Source organism: Cynocephalus volans, chromosome 2 (assembly GCF_027409185.1).
Source record: "Cynocephalus volans isolate mCynVol1 chromosome 2, mCynVol1.pri, whole genome shotgun sequence".
Lineage (NCBI taxonomy): Eukaryota > Metazoa > Chordata > Mammalia > Dermoptera > Cynocephalidae > Cynocephalus > Cynocephalus volans.
The window spans coordinates 13,626,265-13,648,983 of NC_084461.1; the positions used below are offsets into that span (position 1 = coordinate 13,626,265).

A 22,719-nucleotide genomic window follows, 5' to 3' on the forward strand; every position below is an offset into this window, starting at 1 on the left:
CTTCCTCTCTTCTGATGCAAGTGATGTGTGAAAGAGCCACACACTGCAAAGTATAGAAAAAACCAAGACAGAATGGAAATTTGGAACAGAACTTGTTCCCATTTTATCACCGTATTTCACAGTAATCCCCCAAGTAGCCTTTAGTGGGTTTTATTAGTTTGCCATAAGTTAAAAAAAAAATGAGAATATAGTACTTTTTGAGGAGAGTCTCAGGTACAAAAAGATTCAGAAGTTCATACGAAAAAGTGCATCCGATTCTGACAATGAAAACAGAAAATCGTAATCATGCTTTGAAAGTGAAAAAGCACAAAACTATCTGTGTGTTCCAAAGGGAGGTGAAGGCATGGCACAGCCCCAGAGCCCTGGCCAGGCGGCTGGTGATGCTTGTGACACACCTGCAGACGGGAGGTAGAGTTCCTGGCCAAGCTCACAGCGCAGCTGGGAGGGCCCAGCGGCTGGCGCTTGCTGACTGTCCACTCTTCCTGTGTCACTCCCCAGCTCTCTGGTGGCTGCGAGCTGACGGTGGTGATCCACGACTTCACAGCTTGCAACAGCAACGAGCTGACCATCCGCCGTGGCCAGACTGTGGAGGTTTTGGAGCGACCGCATGACAAGCCTGATTGGTGTCTGGTGCGAACCACTGACCGGTCCCCTGCGGCAGAAGGCCTGGTCCCCTGTGGCTCCCTATGCATTGCCCACTCCAGAAGTAGCATGGAGATGGAGGGCATCTTCAACCACAAAGGTAGGGAGCAGGAGGGCGTGGGTGGCAACGGTCTGCTGGAAGTGACCCTGGAGCCTGTGTCTTCACCTCATTGTTGCCTTTTAATATATATGATCCCCCTTGTCAATCTTGCCTTCAGTTTGTTATCCCTGTCTCTGGGCTTTTCTTATTCATCAGGAGCTGAAGTAAAAGTGAGGGTTTTACCTACTCAGAAATAGGAAAGGATCTCTTTATTTCCCAGGGTGGTATAATAAGACACGACCTCAGTTTAGAGGAAAAGAAGGGGCTGTTCCAGGGACCAATGTCGTTCATGAATGGAGGAGAAAGAGAAGGTTCTGTTCTCCAGTGAGGCTGGTTCGTGTGGGGAGAGGTGGGACCGTGTTCGACATCTGCTTAACCAGGTTTTCACTTTGTGCATTGTCTGTTAGTGTTAAATCCTAGAAAATCAAACACTGAGGCCCTGAGAGGTTAAACACCCTGTTTTTACTGCTATGGAAACTAAGGCATCTAGGATGTCCCAAACTCCACAGGCTGCCTGCGTGGAGCTGGGCCCCGAGAGGTTGGGGCCGGGTTGTGCAGCTCAGTGCTGGTGCTCTGCAACTTTCAGAGGAAGTGCTTTAACACTGAAATAACAGGGCATTTGGCACTCTTAGGTGACTCCTTTAGATAAAGGTAACTGGAGCAGGACTGCTTTTATGTGTGTATCTAGATGGCTCAATAACAGGTTCCTCTGGAAAATATCAGCATCTTTATCCTGAACGTCCCCCGTGATACCACTAGGCAAGTGTGGCTGTGGAGCACTTGAAACTCAGCTAGTCTGGGTGGAGATGTCCTGTAGGTGTAAAGTACATACTGCGTCTTTTAGTGTAAGAAAAGAATGTAGTATTTTTATAGTCATTACATGTTGAAATGCTAAATATATTTCATAGAGTGGATTAAATAAAATGTGTTATTAAAATTAATTACCTATTTCTTTTTACTTTTTAAAATATAGCTACTAGAAAATTGTAAATTACATGTGCAGCTTATATTATACTTCTGTTAGAGAGTGCTGGTTTAATGTTTCATCTTAGTGAAAAGCTAAGTTGAGGCTTTAAGCTCTTGTAAGAAACAGTGGTCTGTACCTTCTAGAAAAGCCCAGAATGGGTAGGGTTTATATGCTTTAAACCGTGCCATATCACAGTCTTCATTTCCTGCAATCCTGGCAAATGCCAGTGCTTCCATATCTGAGGGTGTGCAGTTTGCTTTCCCTTCCTGAGAGCACATCACCATACTATGTCATATTCTGTTTCTTCCCTATTAATTTTGGTACATTCCAGTTGCTTCTTTCATTTACTGTATATGCCCTCTTTACGTTCATCCTGACACATCCTGGAGGCCATGCTCTGGGTGGTGAGGGGTGAGTCATTCCATTGAGCTAAAGGAAGCTACACAGGATATAGCTGCTGATTAGCTCACCTTGTTAATTATAGGCCCAACCCTGTTCCAGATCCCTCAGGGCCTAAAAATGAACTTATTGTCTCCTCAGTAAGAAGCAGAAAGAATTAGGCTTTTATTTCTGATGAAGTTGTCTGTGTGTTTAGGGCAGCGTTGGACCTTGCCCTGATGTGGCACCCGAGTTCAAACAGAGATCTATGTGTGCTGTCCATTAGCCTATTACCAGAGGGTTTGTAAAGTTGTGCAATACATTTAAGACTTTGAGTTTGAGTTGAAAATAAAGTACAACTCTTTTTTCTCAAATTAATCTATCCTCCAGAGGACCCCCAGTGAACTTGAGCATGCTACAAATAACATTTGTTCCAAAAGATTTCTTTTTGTATATTTCTTTCCTGTGGCGTGTTCCTTACATCCTGGTGTTCACAATTGCAGGCTAGTCAAGTAGGTATTTATCACACTTGACTTTGTCCTGAAAACTGATGGTGGTTGGGATTTTGCTTGTTTTTGAGTTGTAGTACCTTTTTGTTTTTCTCTCTGATATTCTAGCACCTGAAAAGTCGCTCCCTGCCCCTCACAAGCTCTCTACTTCTCTGTCTTTACCAGGAAGGTGTTTCTTTGATGGGCAAGACCTGCTGTGAACTAACAGCAGTCAGGGGCTCAGGGCTCGGAACCACATCCATTCCTCCCTTCTGTCTTTATTATTATTTTATTTTATTTTTTTTTTTTTTCTGTAAGGCAAAGAAACTGTTGACATGAGTTGTTCCCTTGCCCAAGTGTTAAGACTTGGGCAGCGAGAGGACAGTAGATTGGGGCTGGAAAACCTGCCATTGGACTCTGATCGGCCCCTGACAGAGACTCCTGTCCGTGTTCTAATCCAGGAATCAGGCAGCACTGACCAGGGTGTCTGTGTAGGAGACCAGAGGCCCTCGTCAAAAGGTCAGGCAACAAGGGATGAGGGCTTAGGAATGGAGTCTAGGAAAAGACACAGACACTCCAGGGGCAAGAAGCCTCTGCTGCCTTTGGAAGCAGGAGACCTGCTTTGCCTCGCTCAGCCCATCCCAACCCCAGCCCTGCTCTCAAGTGGGACAGGGCGCCTGCCCTGGCAGTTGTGGACGTACTGGTGTGTGCTGGCTGTGGGTCATCCCAGCCATGTGTACCCGCGCATCCAGTAGTTCACACTGAGCCCCTTTTCATTGTGAGAACAAACTGAGCAGGAAAGATGCAACGGTGAGCAAGTTAAGTGTGGCCCCTCCTGTCACAAAACTTGATGCGAGTGCTGTTTCAGCTGGTGCGGGCCTCCTGGCAACATCTGATATGCACGTTGCCTGGCCTCTCCCACATTTCCAAACTCATGAATGTTAAGGAATTGTCCTTACTTGTTTGTCTCTCATCACTTGCTATTATATTAATCTCTTGAGATAGTTTATTTAAGTGACTCCCTCTAGGCAGGAGGAGGGGGCCCATGCATTAATCCTTAGTTCCAAAATTTTCTTGCTCTTAGAATCTCAGTCATTTTTTCACAACTCCCTGGTCCAACAACTTAAATTTCTATTAATTTCCATAAGTTTCAAATGTAAAAAAAAACAACATCACCTAGTAAGGTCAAATGTATATATTTTTGCTTGTGAATGATAAGCTATTTTCAGGATTGCACTGAGTATAAATATTCAAATTGGCCAGGAAGGGCCCAATACTGACTGTGTGATGCCCAGTGCACATAGTGGGTTTGAAGCTTGGCTAGACTTAGATGTCTGTTGGACAATGAGAATACATAGAATTCATGAGGACCGGGCTTTTTTTTATCTACCTATAGATCCTTAAGGGGACTTGGGGAGAGGATAAAAATACAATTTAGTTAAAATGAACGAGAAATTTAATTACTCAATTTGTTTTTCAAGAAAATATTTTTGTGTTTGAAACTAGTTTCCACTGAACATTATGCCATTGAAAAACGTTTTCCATTTTGTGGAGAAAGCTTGTTGGGAAGGCTGCTGTTCAGGCATCCTGTGTAGACAGACAGCCTCCGTCGGACCGTTCCCTCTCGTCTCACTGTGGCTGCCATTCTTCTTTCTTCCAGCATCTTAGTCACAAATCAGACAGACACCAGGCGTACTAAAAATAGAATAAGGATTCCGCAACTCCTCGTGCTGGACCCGTCTTATTTGTGCGTGTGGCCTGCGCCTCAGTGCCTCTGGGGCTGGGCCTCGGCCTGGAGGCTGGCGTGCGCCCCAGTGAGTCCCCCACATGCTGCCGCCTGCTGTGGTCACCTCTAACCCCTCAGGAAGTCCCAGGGAGTTTTCTCGCCACTCTCTCAACTGGGAGAACTTGTCACTTTTATCTACTGATTGATGTAGTCTTGGTCATAGAGAGTTGACAGGAATGTCAGAAATGTTTGTATTTCTAACGATGCCCATTCAAACGTCCCCTGGGCCATATGCTGCCCTTGTCCAAGCTGTTGGTCTTTTCTCCATTTCACCAGCACACGCTGGCCACATGCTGTCCTGCAGAGCTCAGCTCCGGCGCAAGGGCCCTGGGTGGGCAGCAGTGGTGCCCAGACTGGTGGGAGCAGAATTGAAAACACTCAGTAAAACACACAGTAATCTGGGTCACTAACCAGGGCAAGTGGGCACACCCCCTTTCTGCAGGGTGCGTATCTAGAGTGCAGAGTGGGAGTCGTCTGGACCCCATTAGCTTTGTTGAGGGTCAGGCAAGAATCTGCCATCAGCATCAGGCTCACATTCATTGCTCACATTCAATGCCCATAGCTCATTGCTTCTGAAAAACTGTCACCCCCCGCAGAGCCTGTGTCCACATGCTGCTCGCCAACCAGGGTCTTCAGCTGTGTGCAGGGGCATGTTGAAATGAGTTGAATTTGGAAGGTCACTCTCAGCCCCCACAGAATTATTTTTTGCTAAAATGGGGCTTTAAGAAAAGACCTCCCAGTAGTAATGGTATTTGCGGTTTACGCTTTTGGAAGGGGGGGCGGGTGTTGAACTTGTAGAGTATGTTCTTCGTGTCAAGAGACCTGAATTCTTATTCCATCTCTTTGGTGACTTTGCAACCCTGAGCTTGAGATACAGTGGAAATGGATGATCTCTGAGGTCCTTGCCAGCTCTGACATTCTAAGTTTGTATTTCTTACAAGGCCAACTCAAAACATAACACCTTTTCCTTAAGCCAACCAATAATGAGATGGCAGGTGGTCTTTTGACTAGTGCTATGATAATGTCTAGAAGAAAACACCCGCTTATTACAAAAATTAGTCTTTACCTCTGTAAAAGTTGTTCATTATTGTAAAGTTTCTGCTACTTTCAGTAGTGTATAGTTCAGTACCTGCATTTTATTTTGAAGGAGTTAAAAGCATGATTTATTTGCAGTGAATGAGAAACCAAGGGAACAAAATCTGAGAAATAAAACGTCTTGCTTACTGGTGACTTGAGCCTCTAAACTCAGGGGATTTAACTCAGCACATTGCATTTTACTGTGATAAAATTAGTACCAAAAACAAACGTCCATGGTTTCAGTTAGCTGCAGCACCTACGGAAGCATGGGCTCCATCCAGGTCAGATCTCAGTCTTGACCAGACTGGCTGCGGTCACTGAAGAGAAGACGCCGGGGTTGTCCTTCATAAATGCAGTGGTACAGGATTGTCACCAATAAGATGGGGGCATTTTCTTTAATCCAAGTGAAAAATAAAGAGACATGTTTTCATTAGAGACTCCTGAAATGTAGGTTTTTCTCTGGGTCCAACCCAGCCACCTTCTTGCCTCTCTTCAAACTCAGATCCTAAGGTTTTCTTGTCACCTGAATATTTGACTTCTCCACTTGACTGTCTTACTTTTTCAAATCTAAAATTTGCAAATTCCCTCTCCCGCCATCTCCGTACTGGTTCACCCAGAAATATGGCCAATGAGGCTCTCTTCAGTGCCCACCACATTTTTTTTAAACTGTGGTAAACTACGCATAACATAAAATTTACCATCTTAACCATTCTTAAGTGTTCAAGGGTATGTCAAAAAGTCCGTGGAGAAATAGAATTAAAAGATAATATGAACCTTTCCATGAGCTTTTTGAAGTATACTTTATTAGATATTTTCAGTGGGGCCATTATTCAGAGTTCAGAGAAATGGACACACTGTCTATACCAGGGGTTACTTCTCAGAATCGCTTGTAATTTTTTAAAAAGAATGGATGAGCCAAAGAGCCCAGGCCCCGTGCCTGGAGTTTATGAGCTCCACATTTGATTCTAACGGGTAACCGCTGGTATAACCACTATGTGGGTATAAAGTTAGGCCGTGTTTCCATGAAGGCCCAAATTACAGTGTGTTTCAGCCCCTGTCGTTCTCCCTTCAGGGCTGTTTTCCAGGCCTCACCCCTTTCTGTAGCCTCTGGTCTGAATGTCCAGACCCTGTGAGGTCATGGCTCTGCTTTGGCTGGTCCCCCACCACACCATCTCCCCAGATTTGGGAGAAGGCCAGATCTCTCCCCTTAGCTCCCTTGTCCCTATGTCACACTGGTGAGACCAGGTGGCAGGACTTTGCCAGAGGTTTGCAGAGAAGGGAAGGGAGGACTCAGAAAGCTACCAGTGTGTCCACCCTGAGGAAGGCTAAGCCCAGGCCGCACTCCTGCACTCCAGCTACCCCCAGCATGGAGGATGCAGCAAGGCTGTTTCCCTCCTCAGAATGCAAGCAGTTACAAAGACTGCCTTACCCCATCCACACCGCTTTCCCAGTTCCCAGGACTTCGACAGGCCTTCAGCAGCCCAGTACGGTTGGCAGAGGGACATCCTCCTCTCGGAGAGGAAGCCTCGCCTCTACTGACAGGGCTGTGGCCTCGTCCTCTGCTCTTAACTGGGTAGTGGCAAAAGCATGGAGGTATCCAGCATGAGTCTTTTCTCAGAGTTGGGGTTATCTTGTCTGAAAGGGCACATGGTGATCCAGGCTGAGCCATGGGAGCCCGGCCCAGGTCCCTTTTTGGTGCCTGCTCTGACATGGGGCCAGTTTATGCTGCAAGACTCTCTTTCTTAGGCTTCCATGTTCTGGGAGCAGCTGCTCAAACAAGGAAACACATGTGGCCACCAGCAAGCACGAGCAGAGAAACTCCCCATATCCCCACCACCCAGCTTTGCAGAGACTGAGGTGCTTCTTTACCTCTCCAGAAGTTTCTGTGACCAAATGTGGAGCTGCCAAAATGAGGCCTCTCACATTTCCCCAAGTATGTTTCAGACAGCTGGGCTTAAATTTGTTCACCCCAAATGTGGTCTTTCCCAGATCATGCAACGATTTTCCCCAAAGATGAATCTAACCTACCTCATATAAGATTGAAACCTCTTCTGATTTTTAAATGACCTAATAAGTTTTCCCAAAATATAGGGCATTAAAAAGCCTTTAGTGAAATTAGAAAGTTCAGTTGAATGTACTGTGATTCTGATGTACATAGGCATTTGCTTCGTGCCAAATTTCCACTGTTACCAGAAAACACATCCCCAGGCACACTAATGCATAGACATTTCAAACCCTTATCTGCCCACATATCCTTAAAAATATATATGTAATGGGAGGTCTATATACAGTTGATTTTTTTGTTGTTTTGTTTTTTTAAATTAGCTTGGAAGAGAGCAGTTTTATTCTGTTTGAACAGCTGTTAATGTTAACCCTGTGGGAAGAAAAACTGAGGAACATGGAGTTACACGAGGAATTAAAAACAAAGACATTGTCGCTCTCGCAATCACTGTGCATCCAGGACTACACGATCAATCCGAGACCTATGATTAAGGAACGTTTTCTTTGCAGCATATAATTATGGAGCCACACAGTGGGCCATTAGTCTGTTGAATGCTTCATGTTTGAGGTATTTTCATGTTCCAACTTTACATTAAAGACTTCATTAAGACAGGAAAAAACCATGAGCAGGTATTGACACTATCCATATTAGATCAGCACAAAATTATATATATAGCAAAGTCATAAACAATGCATGAGAAACTGTCTTCCCACACTTGGTTTAAATGGCCAGAACACAGTGTTTAGGGAAAGCAGCAGAATCAGCAGAGGAGCTCACCTGAGAAAAGGGAAGTGGCCCCATGCAGGTGACTTGTGGGCTGAGCAGGGCCAGCTCCTGCCTCTTGCTCTTTGGAGACTGGACTTTTTAAAAAACTGCCTGATTTCTGATATTTTGTAGATATCAGACTTATTTATTAGACAAATTGGGGGTTCCTTTTTAAACTCATTCACTCTACCATTTACAGGAGCTATGAAAAATTAGATGATGTGCTTGGTACAAGATGGCTTAAAAGTTCAGTGTGCTGGTTTTCATTAAGTATTTTGAAAATGAATAAATGCTGTACGTGGAGAGAAACAATTGTTTATTTCCATCAGGGTAGGTTTGAGCTTGTTTCCTGATAGCATTTAGCAGGTCCTGGCTCTGAGGCACCTGATAAGACAGCAGCCAGGTACACGTGGAGAAGTGTGTGCCAGACACACCCCAGCATAGCTCGGCTTCTCTCTGCTCCCTTCTCTGTTCAGAGAAGCATGGGATGAGATTTTGTGATTATTTTTGTGTTCCTATGGTTAACTTTCCCATAAACAGAATTTTGATAGGTTTGACTATAGATCCTGATAGCTGAGTTGACAAGGCCAGGAAAGGGGAAAATACCTTGTATGATGCTGGCTGCTTGTCAGCACCACGCTCAGCCAGTGAGCGAACCGGCCATCCCTATATAGGATCCGAACCCGTGGCCTTGGTGTTATCAGCACCACACTCTCCCGAGTGAACCACGGGCCGGCCCAATGCTGGCTGCTTGTGAAGCAGTACCCTTGAAAGTCTCTGGGCAAATTGGATGGAAGCTGTGGCAGCTGTCCCAGGAGATCCTACATAGGCACCAGACTGTTACATACAACTTCAGAGACCACCTATACCCAGAAGTTTTTTCTAAGAAAGAGAAGAAAAATCAAATTTTAAGATTTACAAATTATTTTTAGATATTTTACAAGGTTCATAAATAAAACATAAGGAGGTATAAACTGAGAAGTCTTATTCCCACAATTCATTTGCCACGTATGGATAACCATTTTTATTCATTTCTAATTTATGCTTCCAGTGTCTTGTTAAGCACATACAAACAAATGCATATGTATTCATTTCTCCCTCTCGGCTCTTACAGAAAAGACAGCATATGTTGTGCCTGGCTTTTATCACCTGACTCCATACCAGTAGATAGAGACCTACACCATTCTTGTTAATGGATGCATGCTACTTACTTCATGTGTGTGTAGCTTAGTTCATTAACTAGTGCACTAAAGAGGGACACTTGGGTTGTTTCCAGTCTGTTGACTATTGTAACCAGTACTGCAGCGGATAAGTCTGCATGTATATCATTTGTTTCGTGTGCACATGTCTCTATAAGATGGAATTCTAGAAGTAGAATTGATGGATTAAAGGGTAAATGCATTTATGGTAAACCAACTTTTGTAGAAGACTCACCTGAATCATAAATTAACTGCATCAATAAAAATCACAATAAAACATGCAATGTAATGACATTTGTTTTGGTTTTTTAACTTTGTTAACAGCCTGGACATTTGAGCTGTATTGAACCTCTTTGAGTTCTCTAATTTCATTTTACTCACTTAGAAAAAAAAATTTTCCCATTTGAATGGCTCATAAGGGGAAAATTCATAAAATTTCCCCTTATGAAGGACTTTAAAGTCATTCATTTAAATTAAATCGTGAGTCTCTATGTGACTGGTTTGTGAGGTATTTGATGGACCTTTCCCCACAGATCTTGTACAGGAGCGTGCAATTAAATATTTATGTAAATAAAATTTCACTGAAATTTTTGCACTTTTATTATAGATTTAGTTAAAGGGCTGCAAGTTAGGAGTTCTCCACATAAAAGTAAGTCACGATGGTTTCCAAAGAACAAGCGCCTTCTCTTCCATCAGCATGTGCACGAAATACCTTCTGTAGTGCTGCTGACCTGCCTTCCATCCATACCAAGTTGCTTCTAAATTCAAACCACGTCTTCACTTGTGAGAAGTAACATTCATGGGGCAGTGCTGTCTGTGGCTTTACAGTCTCCGTGTAGCCTCTGTACTTTCTGAAGGATTCAGTTTCTTACCACTAACATTTCACAATGCGTTATGAAAAATACTGTTTAGAAAACTCTCCCAAATCTAACTTCCTTCCTTCGTACTGACACTATTGAAAAATTTTGGAGGGGACAGAGGAGTGTCAAGGGCTGGAGCCAGTGCCAGGGGTGAAAGGCCAACCTCTGAGCTCGCCCTCACCCCCACAGCCAGCTCTTCTAGGAAGAGGGTCCTCGCCCCCCTTCCTGCAGTTCTGCGTGGATTCAAGGTTGGCTGCCCTGGGGTCTCAGATATTATATTGTGTTCTGACCACCAGTGGCTGGAATACATCAGACCAGCGGGGTCATTCCACATTGCTGACGATTCATGGGGTTACCATTTTCCCAAAACTTTCCCAGCCAAGCACAGGACAGGGGACCCAGGGTGTTTTTGATTTGAAGGGCCTTTCAAACATTTGAGAGGACAGGAAGCAGGCTCATTGCCTTGGCTGCGTTGCAAAGCAGCTCTGGAATTTATTATTTTTAATTGTTGAAAAATGTAGCCATATATATTCCATTGCATCCCTAGACCATTTCAGTCCTGGATTATGGAGTAGATTGTTATCAGATGCGGGGAGTAGAGTATATTTGTCCGCTAGACTGCCTTAACAAAATTCCACAGACTGGGTGGCTTAAACCAGAAATTTATTCTGTCACACTTCTGGAGACCAGAATTCCAAAATCAAGGGGTCACCAGGGTTAGTTTCTTCCAAAGTCTTGCAGATGGTCACCCTCTTGCTGCCTCTTATAATCCTTCCTCATGCGCATTTCTGGTGTGTCTGTGTGTCCACATTTCCTTTTCTTACAAGGATTCTAGTCAGATTGGATTAGGACCCACCCTAAGAGCCTCACTTTAATTTAATCTTCTCTTTAAAGACTGTATCTCCAGATACAGTCACATTCTGATGTACTGGGGATTAGAACTTCAACACAGGAATTTGGGGGACACAGTTCAGCCCATAACAAAGGAGCTGTTGGAGGCTTAGAAAATTAACAGTAATAACATGTAGATGTGTTGCAGCGTGCCTGGCACTGTGCTGCTTTTCTCTACATTTCTCTTCAAGATACCCCTATGGCAGGAGCGTGAGTGTATGTATGTGCGTGTGCATGTGATTTTCATCCCCATTTTATGATAAGAAAATGAAAGCACAGAATAATCAAGTAAGTTAACCAAGCTTAGAAGGTAATGTAAAATGAGATTTTAAAAACAGCAGTCAGACCTCAGGGCTCAAGTTCTTAACCACTGAGTGTACTGCTCTTCATACAGGCTGGAAGGAAACTTTGGTGCAGCAGCCAGGGGGTAGTAGAATCCTCTAGAAACAAACTCATTTGTCCAAGGCCAGACATCACTGTGGAAGAGCCCATTCTAGAAGCCGGTGTCTGAAGTTCTCTACGCTTGAGGCTGTTTGCCTCCCTATGGTCCCCACTTTCCTGAATGGCTGTGGCCCCTCCTGCAATCTCTGTGAAAAGGGTCAGTTTTCAGCATTGTAATGTGAATTATGATATGATCTTTCCAAATTCCTTCCACTGCCCAAAGAAGTCATCTTAATGGAAATCTTTTTTTCTTCTCTTTGGGCCACTTCTCAGACCCTTCCTCTCCCGTTAATCACCATGGGCATATGAGTGAATGAATGGAAGAACCAATCACAAAATTAAATAAATGAACAAACAAATAAATATTTTTTTTTTTTTTTTTTATCAGTTTGCATTCAGGAGTGAAAGGTTTTTGCTCCATAACCTTATCTGCCCCTCTTCCCAAAATCAAAATCAGCTGCTTGGTCTCCCTGGCTCTTCCTTGAAAGAGCTGGGGAATTAAACTTCCTGTCCAGTCTCTCCATGTCCCCTTCCTGAGCGAATTTATGATCTACGTTTCTCACTCTCTGAAGCTTAACAGAATGGAGACATCAAAGTCACATATTGGCTGTCAAGCGTTGGCTATAACACTCTAATATTTCGAATGCTCTTGTTTTTGTTATTTTTTTTAGGGGACCCACTTCATGAGGTTACCATCTCATATTGCAATTCTGTAAATAATCTACAGGGCTGATGCAAGCTGAGAATGTCACATAGTGAGTTAAAGTGAAATGTAAAAAGGGAGTATTTGAATGTTTGTTTTGTTAAAGAGAAACTCGTATAGTTTGTGGGAAGATAGTAAATAAAGCAATGAAAAGGAGCCTATCGAATTTTTGGCACCCAAATGATGAGTTTGAATGCCTCAATAAAGGTGCTTTTGTGGATGGGCAACTGTGCTAGAAAGCAGCAGGAACTCGTGGCTGAATGGAGCCCTGAGAAGCAGGGGTTTCGTCATTCCGCTCACTCTGGAGCAGGAGGTGTTATCTATGGGGTAAAGAGACCAGAGAAAACTTCCTCCCAACAGGAGTATCTTTGTGCACAGAGCCTGAGAGCCTCGACCTCAGGCGCAGCTGTGCCCAAGGCCAGCACTGTGGACATATTGTGCAGAAAGGAAATGCACCGGAGGAAGGCTAGGGCTGCGAGGTGGCGAGAGGAAAGCCGTCCGGGGCTGCTGCTGTCATGAAGCGGTGTGACATTTCAAAGGCCCGTGTCCTCCACTGCAGGACTGTGTGCAACTTTTAATGACTGGGCTTCAGGCCTGACCTGGAGAGAGAACACTGAAAATTTAGCAGTATTAAAGATAATGTGTTCAAGTGTCAAGAAAACACCTCTGGTTTTTTAGAGGAAATTAGAAATAAATTTCTAATAGTTAATGTTATTCGAGATCTAATCTCAGAATTTAGATGATTTTGTTTCACATATTATCTGACCTTTTGGGGGATCTTTTCATTCTACATCAACTGCCTAGTTATGAATATATGTTTTCTCTTCAAAAAGCATTATATTCATAAGTCTTGAGGTCCTTTGGCTCATCTTAATTTTAACTCTCTAAATGTATTTCGAGTCCTCCTTTTAAGAACACCATTTGTATATTGATCCCTTTTACTGCTTTGGTTATGAGAGCTTCTCTGGCAAAAATGACCTATCTCACATTTTTATGGGCAGATTAATAACAAGCACTTGGATATCGAAATCCTAAATTTAAATATCCCAGGAGTAATTATCAAAACAGAAGGTTACATGAAAAGTGAATTTTTTTTTGACTATGACCATTAGAGTTTCTTTTCAACTAACCAAATAAAAATACCTTTATTTTCATGAGAATGATGCTGGCTATTGTAATTTTGCCCCTGCTTTTGCCACAAATGTGTGGAGAAGTAATGATTTTGTGTTCCTTCGGTGTATTTTTTTCAGTAAATCATAGATTCCCTTAATACAGATCCTTAATTTGCCTAACATGTTTCTTTTTCCACAAAAGATTATCTCTGATTTTGCCTACTTTTTTCTGGTAGCTTTTTCATACTCTCAATTTCTTTAGCTATTTGCATTTAAATAACGTAACAGTTGACTTTTTAAAAATTTTTTATTGTGAAATAATTTTGGACTTACAGGAAAGTTGCAAAAGTGGTGCGGAGAATTCCTGAGCGTCCTGTACCTAGCTCCCCCAGTGGTAACATTTCACATAACCGTGGTGCAGTGATCAAAACCAGGACACCAAGCCTGACACCACACCGTTAACTAAACTCCTGGCCTTGTCTCGGATTTTACTTTCAAGTCCCTTTTCTGGCTCCATATCCCATCCAGGATGCATGTCATGTTTAATTTCCAACAATCTGTGGCAGTTTCTCAGTCTTTTTTGTGTTTCAGGACCTTGATGCTTTTGAAGGCATATGGTCCTTTCCGTTGTAGGATGTCCCCCAGTTTGAGTTCCTCTGATGTTTTCTCATAATGAAATTTATCGTATGCCCTTTTGGCAAGAATACCACTGAAGCTGTTATGCCCTTCTCAGTGTCTCCTATCAGGGGCACAAGAGGGTCCCGATATGTCTCCTTGCTGGTATGTTGACCTCGATCACTTGGTTAGAGGAGTCTGCAGTACTTCCCCTTTGTAAGGTTAATATTTCTCTATTTATAATTAATAAATAACTTGTGGGGGGTTCTTTTTAAACTATGCAAATGTTGTTTCTCATCCTGCCTGGACCCACTAATTTTGACATCCATCAGTAGTTCTTGCCTGCAACAACTGTTAGTGTAGTGTTTGCATAATGGCATTTTCTATTTTCCTTATTCCTGAATTACCAATTGGAATTTTTCTGTAAGGAAGAGCTGTCCCTCTGCTTCATTTATTTACTTCTTCAGTTATTTATATCAGTTGGAGTCATGGTATTTATTTTTATTCTATGAGTTTTAATCCAGTACTGTCATTATTTATTGATGGATTGATCACTGAAATTGTTCTGGCTTTGGCCATTAGGAGCTCCTTCTGTGTATTTTTGGCATGCTCCCTTCATTTTTTTTTTTTTTTTTTTTTTTTTTTTTTTTAGCACTTCCTTACTTGCTAGCATTGTAAGAAGCTCCAGACTCATCTTGTGTTTTCCCTTCCACAGTTCTGGAATCAGCCATTTCTCCAAGATCCCCTCCTAGTTCCTTTTGTTGGAGAATGGTTTTAGAAACCAAGATCTGGGTGCTGGGTGTGCTCTCAGCTATGTGGTGCCATGACTTCAGGCTCCCTCAGCAGACGTGTGAACCAGCCCCTGTATACACAAATTTCTTATTTATATCCTGTCTCTGTGTCAGTCCTTCCCTCCATCTGTATGTGTCTGTGTGTCTGTGTGTAAATTCAAATCATACTGAGACCTCCAACTGCAATCCAACAACAAAGGGCTCATTCTGACCTTCCTCCTTTCATTATTTGTAGCTTCTTTCTTTCTTTGACAGTGAGATACCTGGATCTCATTGTCCAAAATATACTTCTTTGTTCAGCCCTACTCTAAAAGTTCTTTTTTCTCCCCTTCTTTGGAAGTTGAATATTTTTTATACTAATTATGTCTTTCCATCTATTCTCACTATATTAGTTTCAGAATTGCTAATCCGTACTCCTGTGAGAAACAAACTTACAACTAGTTATCTTTGGTTTTACAGTATACAGTCAAGATGCCATTGTTCAAAGTTAGTTAGGTTAGTTCTTTGCTTACCCACCTGCTTCATTGTGATTGTTTTCAGTTAATTTCATTTGTTGCTGTGTTTATAGTCCATTTTGGACACACACACACACACACACACACACACGTTTGCTAGAGCTGGTATAACAAACAACACACTGGCTTAAACAACAGAAAAAAAATTTTTTTTCATGGAAAGTTTATTTTCTGGAGGCTAAAAGTTAAGAGATAAGATGTCATCAGGGTTTGTTTTTTTCTGAGGCCTCCCACCGTGGCTGGCAGATGGCTGTCTTCTCCCTGTGTCTTCACATGGTCTTCCCTCTGTTTGTATCCTAATCTTCTCTTTTTACAAGGACACCAGTCCTGTTGGATTAGAGCCCACCCTAATGACATCATTTTAACTGGATTTACCCCTCTAAATAACCTGCCTCCAAACACAGTCACATTCTGAGATACTGGGGTTAGGACTTCACAATGTGAATTTGGAGAGACAAGTCAGCTCATAATTCCCCCCATCCTTACTGATTTTAATTACTTATTTTGGAGGTTCAACACTGTCTTCTTAATACAGATATCACTCCTTTGTTTCTTCCCAGTGTCCCATGCCTTTGGTCCTCACAAACAAACATTGTGTCCTTAAAGCACTATCTTAGTGGATCGTCTGTTCTCTTTGGGACATTTTAAATTATATGTCCAGCCATCAAATTAAAATGTAAAAAAAATATAAAAATACCCAAAAACAGAATTTTTTGTTTTTCTTCACAAACTCCACTTTTTAATTTCTACATGATATATCTCCTATTCTTCCAAGTGCCTAAAACATTTGTCTTTAACCCACCCCAATTAGTCAGTGTCATGTCTGTCTGTTTTCTTTGCAAAACTCAACTCCATCTGGTCTAACTGATCTCACGATTCCATCCTTTTTCTGAGTCTGGTCATTTAAATTTCAGACCATTGTCATCATTTCCTGACTGCCTTTCCTTGCTTGATAATGTCGTCACACTGCAAATGGACTCATTAAATGGCATGAGGTTAAAGACTCAAATCTTTAACCTCTACCCATTCTCAAGCCACTCACCAGCTTCCAGTTTCCTCTCTGGTCACATTACATTGTCACTTCTAAAATTTGCTCCCAGTTAACTGAGGTCACCACCTCTGTTCTCACCTCCTCCTTCCCACCTTCACGGCCACAGTTCCCACCAAGCTTTTCTTCCCACAGTCTGCTGAGGGTAATACGTCCTGGGTCTTTCTCTCCTGAACCGAATTTCTTCACTCTTACATCACATGATCCTACCACCATGGTGGAAATAAGCTTCGGAATCCAAACTTTATTTCCAGGTAGCTTTCACCAGTTGTGTGGATTTCCTCCCTTTTCCCTGTCACCTCAATTCCTCTGCCATCCCTTCACTGACAACCTTCACCATTTCTGTGGTTTGCTCTTTTTCAGTCTGGTGGATTAGATTGTCGCCCTTGAAGGTAGGGCCTTTAAATGGTGTCATTTATCTTTACTTACTGTATAAAGTGCTGTATTACGTATTAAATGCTCTGCGGTCTCCCACCTCCATGGATAGAAGAAGGGAAAGGATGAGAAAAGCTTCCTCCTCTCCTTACACCCTACTCCTTCGATGCCTCATCTCTCCCACACGTGTGAACTTGAAATCTGGAAAGATCAGTCGCTGGGGACATTCCCCATACGACTTTAGCCAGGATTATTTTATTCATTTCTAAGCTTCATTCCCTTCCTCTATAAGAGAACTTACATTACACATAAAGTAATTAATTTCTCTGACAGCTCTTTTTCTCTTTTTATAATTAATGTTCCTTGCTTGGCAGTCTGTATTTTTGGAAAGGGACAAAGTAAACTATTTAATAAAGGCTGTAGTAAATGAAACCTTAGAATGTCAATTAACTCAACTTCCTTTAGGTCATAATTTTTAGTGCTTTTTTTGTCAACAAAGAAAGAAGTTATTTATTTGGTAATAAAGTTTTCTTTTCTTGCAAAAAAAAAGTGCTCTGTGCAGAATTCTGCCTCTTGCTTTGTCCTGACATAAGTACACCATCTGGACCTATCATGAGGCCATTTTTAGGGATAAACAGCCTTATGCTTTGCTTTTGGTCTTTTGAGAATATATGCCCATAAATGCCAAATCCCACTTTGTAGCAGTTTGTGTCGGTGAGGTGTTACAGTATCTGAGACAGTTTTCTTTGGGTGCCCTGGATATATGGGCTTGTTTTTTATGGTTGTTAGTTGTCTTAAACTCAAAAAGAAACTAAACGTCTATGCTGTTTTCTCATTTTTTCCCTATGAGTATGTTTGAAACTTACTTTGCAACAAATGTAGGGGGCATAGGGAGAGCAACCAAAATGTAACTTTTTATTTTTTTAACTGAGGAAGTAAAAAAGACAACATTCTTAGCAAAGCAATAAAACAGCACGAATAAAATTGCTTGTACTATCGGATTAGATAAAGCAGACGTGCGAAGAATTGTTCATATAAAGAACTCAAGAAGACAGTACGTGATTTTAAGGTAGGTATAACACCCCTTCAAAAAAATTTTAGGTAACCAAGGGCCACATTACAATTCCAGATGTGTGGAGACTATGCCTGGTGACTCCACCTGAAAGCAAGAGCAAAGTTGAGTTTGGAGAGCACTGTGTGTGCCTCTCCGCTGTGGGAGGAACAGGAGAGTGCACACGCTTACCCGAGAGCCATCACAGGGCGTGTGACAAGGGGGGAGCTTATGGAAACCTCAGAGAGAGAGTAAGCATCTGTGGCATCTAAGGAAAATATGCGATTTCCAAAGAAGACAAAAATGAGCTTTTAAAGATACACTATACTAAAAACGCCTTTACAAATCACACGTAAGGATAATTGTTTTCACTTGCATGGCTGCTTCCTGTGAGAGAGAATGAAGATATGTTTTTAATAAGCAAGGAGTGGCATTGTAGCACAGTGATGTAACCAGTTGGCTATTAGACTGCATTACATCCCTCTTTTTATCAAGTCACATCAGGAGGCGCTGTTTGTTGTGAGCCTCAGGAGGACCTCCCTCCAGATGTACACAAAGCCCAAGTCAGCGAAGCCTTCAGAAAGCCTGGCGCGGAGAGGGCGTCTGTCACTGTACATTTCACTCCGCAAGGCAATTGCAGCTCTGGCTAGCGCACGAGAGGGGAGACATCTGGCTTCCAGCGTGCCTTAAGAATTTCCTTGAGCTTCAATTAGAGGCAGCGTGGTAGAATGTAATCCACTGCGCCTGGATATTCCCACATGTGAAACCCAACCACAGCGCAGCGCTCAGAGCCAGCAGAGGGAGAGGAGCTGTGCTCAGGCTGGACCATGGGCTGCCTCTGTCGGAGCTGCATGGTCCCTGTCTGTGTGCCTGTCCCTGTTGTGTCCCCAGCCTGTGTCTGAGTGTCTGTTGAAGCGTTCTCTGATTTTGCTGCTGAGTGGGTTGCTCCAGCTGCCCTTGTAGGGAGAGGTAGGGTAGGGGTTCCAAACCTTCAGCCTGGTGTCAGCTCCCCACTCACCATGCCAAACGGGATTAAGCCGATTGACACGCTGGACTCGCTTTCCTCTGTCAGCTCAGCCTACTGCAGTGGCGGCCAGCCAGGCACCTGCAAGTACTGGATCCTCGACCTAGGTACACTAGCTTTCTTCAGATGCTCGGGCCTCGCTTCTTTATCTCTGCCTATTTTCTTTCAGGTGGCTGCTGGAGTGATTGCTGTGTGCTTTCCAACAAATGTTTTGTGCTTTGAAACTAAACTGTGTTATATGCATAATTACCACCTTGGGCAGGGGCTGTGTGGGGACGGTTTGGGGGGGACCTCAAGGAGTGTGATGAGAAACTGGGAACAGTGTTCTGCACAGCCATTCGATGTTGTAAGGCATTTTTAATATCTGGGGACTGCTTTTGATTATCCTTTTTTCCTATAAATGGCATGTAAACAGTCTAATCTATGCTACAAATTACTTTCTTGTCATTTTAGTTGGTTTTATGTCTCTTTCAGGTTTAATTTTGTTTGGGGGGTTTTCAGACTACTTGAGAAAATGGCAGTGTCCTGGCATTGATGTTTTGAACCTCTGGTTCCTTCTCATAAGAACTGCAGCCATGTAAGAAGATAATATGAGGTTTCGTGGGGAGGACGGAGAAGGGGCTCTTCTAACATCACCATTATATTTCAAGGGAGTATGTGTGCCAAACTCTGGCTTTATACACAGAGCTGGAGAAAAGAAACAAAAGCGTGATTCTGGCAAAGGTCCTTTGAGAAGCAGATAAGCTCGACTGTGAGGAAAAGGCAGTAGGTTACAACAGAACCAAGGTGAGGGAGGAAGTAGGTCTGTGGATCCCCAGAGAACTCTGCCCCGCAATGCTCCAGAGGAGGCCACCTTCCCAGCTGTCACCTTTGCCATCTGTCCACACTGCACAGCCAGCAGTGAGCTGCTCACAGGCCATCACCTGCAAACCAGCAGAAATGGTTTCTACCAGAATTTCGGTCCTGGCCCGGTTCACTGTTAGTGTCTGCCTTCACTCCCTGCCAGCCGTTGTTAACACATGTGCTTCAGAAGTGGGCAGAGAGACCAGGGCATCAGTGAGACTTTCTGGGCATTTCCAGTTCATCATCAGCTCAGTAAAGAAGGGGCAAGGAGGGGTGGAGAGACCCACCAAAGAAAGTGGGGGTTAGCAGAGCAAAAGAGGGGACAGAAAATACGCATTCAGCATCTGAAGGGGAGTTGGCACTGCTTAACTCTACGTGTGTGCTAATGAAATACCAGAGGAAAACAACAAAATTATCTTTGATTAATGGGCCCTTACTGAGATAAATGTTGGCTGTGTGAATTCTGAATTTATGAACGTGGTTTTCAAGAATATTCCTCATTTTTCATTGGCAAAGCTATCAAAACATTTTTAAATGTCACTGGCCATAGTTTTGTTGGATCATATTTCTGTTAATTAAATTGTTCCAGAATGGGCTATCTTGAGAGATGGTGGCCTCACCATCTGGAAGTGTGTAAGCTGGCTAGATCCCTGCAGGTCGCTGGGCACTAGGAATTCCGGTGCTGGGTGGGTTAAAGTAGGTGATGCATAAGATCTCTCATGAAGAGCACAACTGGTAATGTCAAAGTCTGAATGTTGCAGCCACTAGCTAGCTCTGGGTCTGGAGTAAATTACCTCTCTCTGAACTTCATTTTCTTTGTCTGCAAAATGGGAATAATCATAGAACACCCTCCTCAGGGTATCATAAATATCCCCAAAGTTTAGACTAAAGTATTTTAATGGGTAATTTTGTTAAGGAGTAATCGATCTTAAGAAGACATGGCAGTCTTCCTGTAGAAGGAATTTTGAATCCTAGCAATATTTTAGTTCCTTTGGAATTCTTTGGAAGGAACATTATTACACTCGATTTTTAAAATCCTGGAGGATAATCGTGCTGTTGTATTTTTTGTTTGCCTAGATATATTTTTGTTCCAGTAATTCTCAAGCTATTTAGTAAGTCTAGGTAACGGTGTTCAAGCTTTCACCACGGAATTTTTAAGCTAATACAGATTTGGAAAGATATGGATGACCCATAGAATTTCCTTTAAAAAAAAAAAAAGAATTGTCACTTCACATTAAAGGACAGGTGAGAGAAAGCAAAACTCTAGTTTGGCAGAGGCTGTTTGTGGAGAAAAGTAGACTGTTCATCCTTCTCAAACCTTATATTAATTTCAAGGCAATTTCCTGACTGTTATATCAGACTGATATTTTAATACTTTCTGATTCCACCCATTAAATTGAATTTGGGGAAATACATATGCATCAGACTTGAAAAGGAAAAATGATTCTGGGTAATATCCAAGAAATACGTCCCAAAGCAACTTCACAATGTCAAATCACAGGGAGTGATTGCAAAGCTTTTCTTACACCTTCAGCAATCTGGGGCTTCATTTATTGGAGTACTTTGGGAAAGGAAGTTCTTTCTGCTTCCTGCCATGTCCAGTGGGGCATCCTCCTGTCCAGTGTGAACCAGTCTCGCATGGAGCAATCTGCATGGAAGCCTGTTTTATTTGCTGACGTGGCCATCACCCATAACTTACCCAACCGTAAGCTGGGACAGTTTTGCTGCTAAGCCATTGCTAGGAACAGAACTCAAGAGAAGGTAAGGTCAAGAAGAATTGTAAATGATCCAGTACAAGTGTTCTGATGGGGAAGCCCAGTTCTGCAGATAATATAGTGGAACTATTGAAATAAGTATACCCTTTTATAGGACAGTTGGAGTCTTTTCCAGTGCTGTGCACATCCCCCTGACTCAAGCTAAGAAAAAACGTAATGTAGTGAATGACCCTCCTTAGCATTGAACAGATCCATATACAGAGTGAACTGTGTGCTTTATAATTCTTGAATTCTTTTCAAGTCTATTTTGTTTTTTCTTTTTTTGCTTGGGAGTATGGGTTCTCATGAATGCAGTTTTTGTAAATTAAAGGAAAACATTTCAAAGATTAAATATAGGAAAGAAATTTCTTTATTGAAACATATAATACGAACTGATTTTATAAGTATCCATGTAGGTTAACAGCACTGCTCACATTAAGGATGTCAGTGCATAAGACATTGAAGTTTCATGTAAATAAATGAAAACCACAGAAGAACTGATCACAATATTGTATCGTTTTAAGTATGAAGACTGATTGTTTCACACAAGTTACTACGCAAACTAAATTCTATCTCAAATATTTTTTGCCCTTTAAGTTTCTTTAAATGAGTGAGTCTAAGACAGGACATGCGTTATAGTATAGTGGGAATAGTGTGTTACTGTAGTAGCTAGAACACTAGAGTTAGCCTCACTGAACTGAAGTTTTCCTCATCTGCAAAAAGAAAAAGATGCTTGCTGCTTCTATGGTTATTACGTTATCCAAAAACTACGTTAAAGTTGTTTATTTCCTTTTAAGCAGACTGCATTTTTAAAATATTTTTAATTTGTTGACTTTTTTGAGAAAGAAAACCATGTTACACACTTAATTTTGTATATGGTTCCAGCTAAAAAGCAAAGAAACTTAAAATTATTTGGTATTATAGCCTTTTTAAGAGTAATATAAAATTTTGAAATATTAAAACTTTTTGAAGTCAATATAAAATAATAAAATAGACTGAAACCTCCCCTCAAAGTGCCCTAGAGATCTGAAGGTCCCAGGTTAGGAGCCATCAGACAAAATGACCTTTCCTAGTTCTGGAATTCTTTTCTCTCTCCAGACAAGGAGCAGGCATCCTCCTCTTTAGCTGTAACCTCTCTTTGGTATATGCTCCTTCTAAGTATATCCCTTCAGCTAGGTTTCAGGGGGAACACAAATTTATGGCTTTTCATTCTGAAGAATTTCCTCCAGGTGCTCAGAGTTGGCCTCTGGGGAGAGGGAGCGAGTCCATAAACACAGCGTGGGGCAGTGAGC

The 22,719-nt window shown here is 42.4% G+C and overlaps 1 protein-coding gene across 1 annotated transcript in view; it reads left to right on the top strand.

The window, feature by feature from the left end:
- Nucleotides 1-22,719, top strand: part of TRIO (trio Rho guanine nucleotide exchange factor) — a 335,145-nt gene that overhangs the window by 256,413 nt on the left and 56,013 nt on the right. Inside the window, exon 34 of the mRNA XM_063086904.1 lies at nucleotides 499-742. Within this exon, the coding sequence (XP_062942974.1) occupies nucleotides 499-742 (244 nt within the window). The remainder of the gene's footprint in view (nucleotides 1-498; nucleotides 743-22,719) is intronic.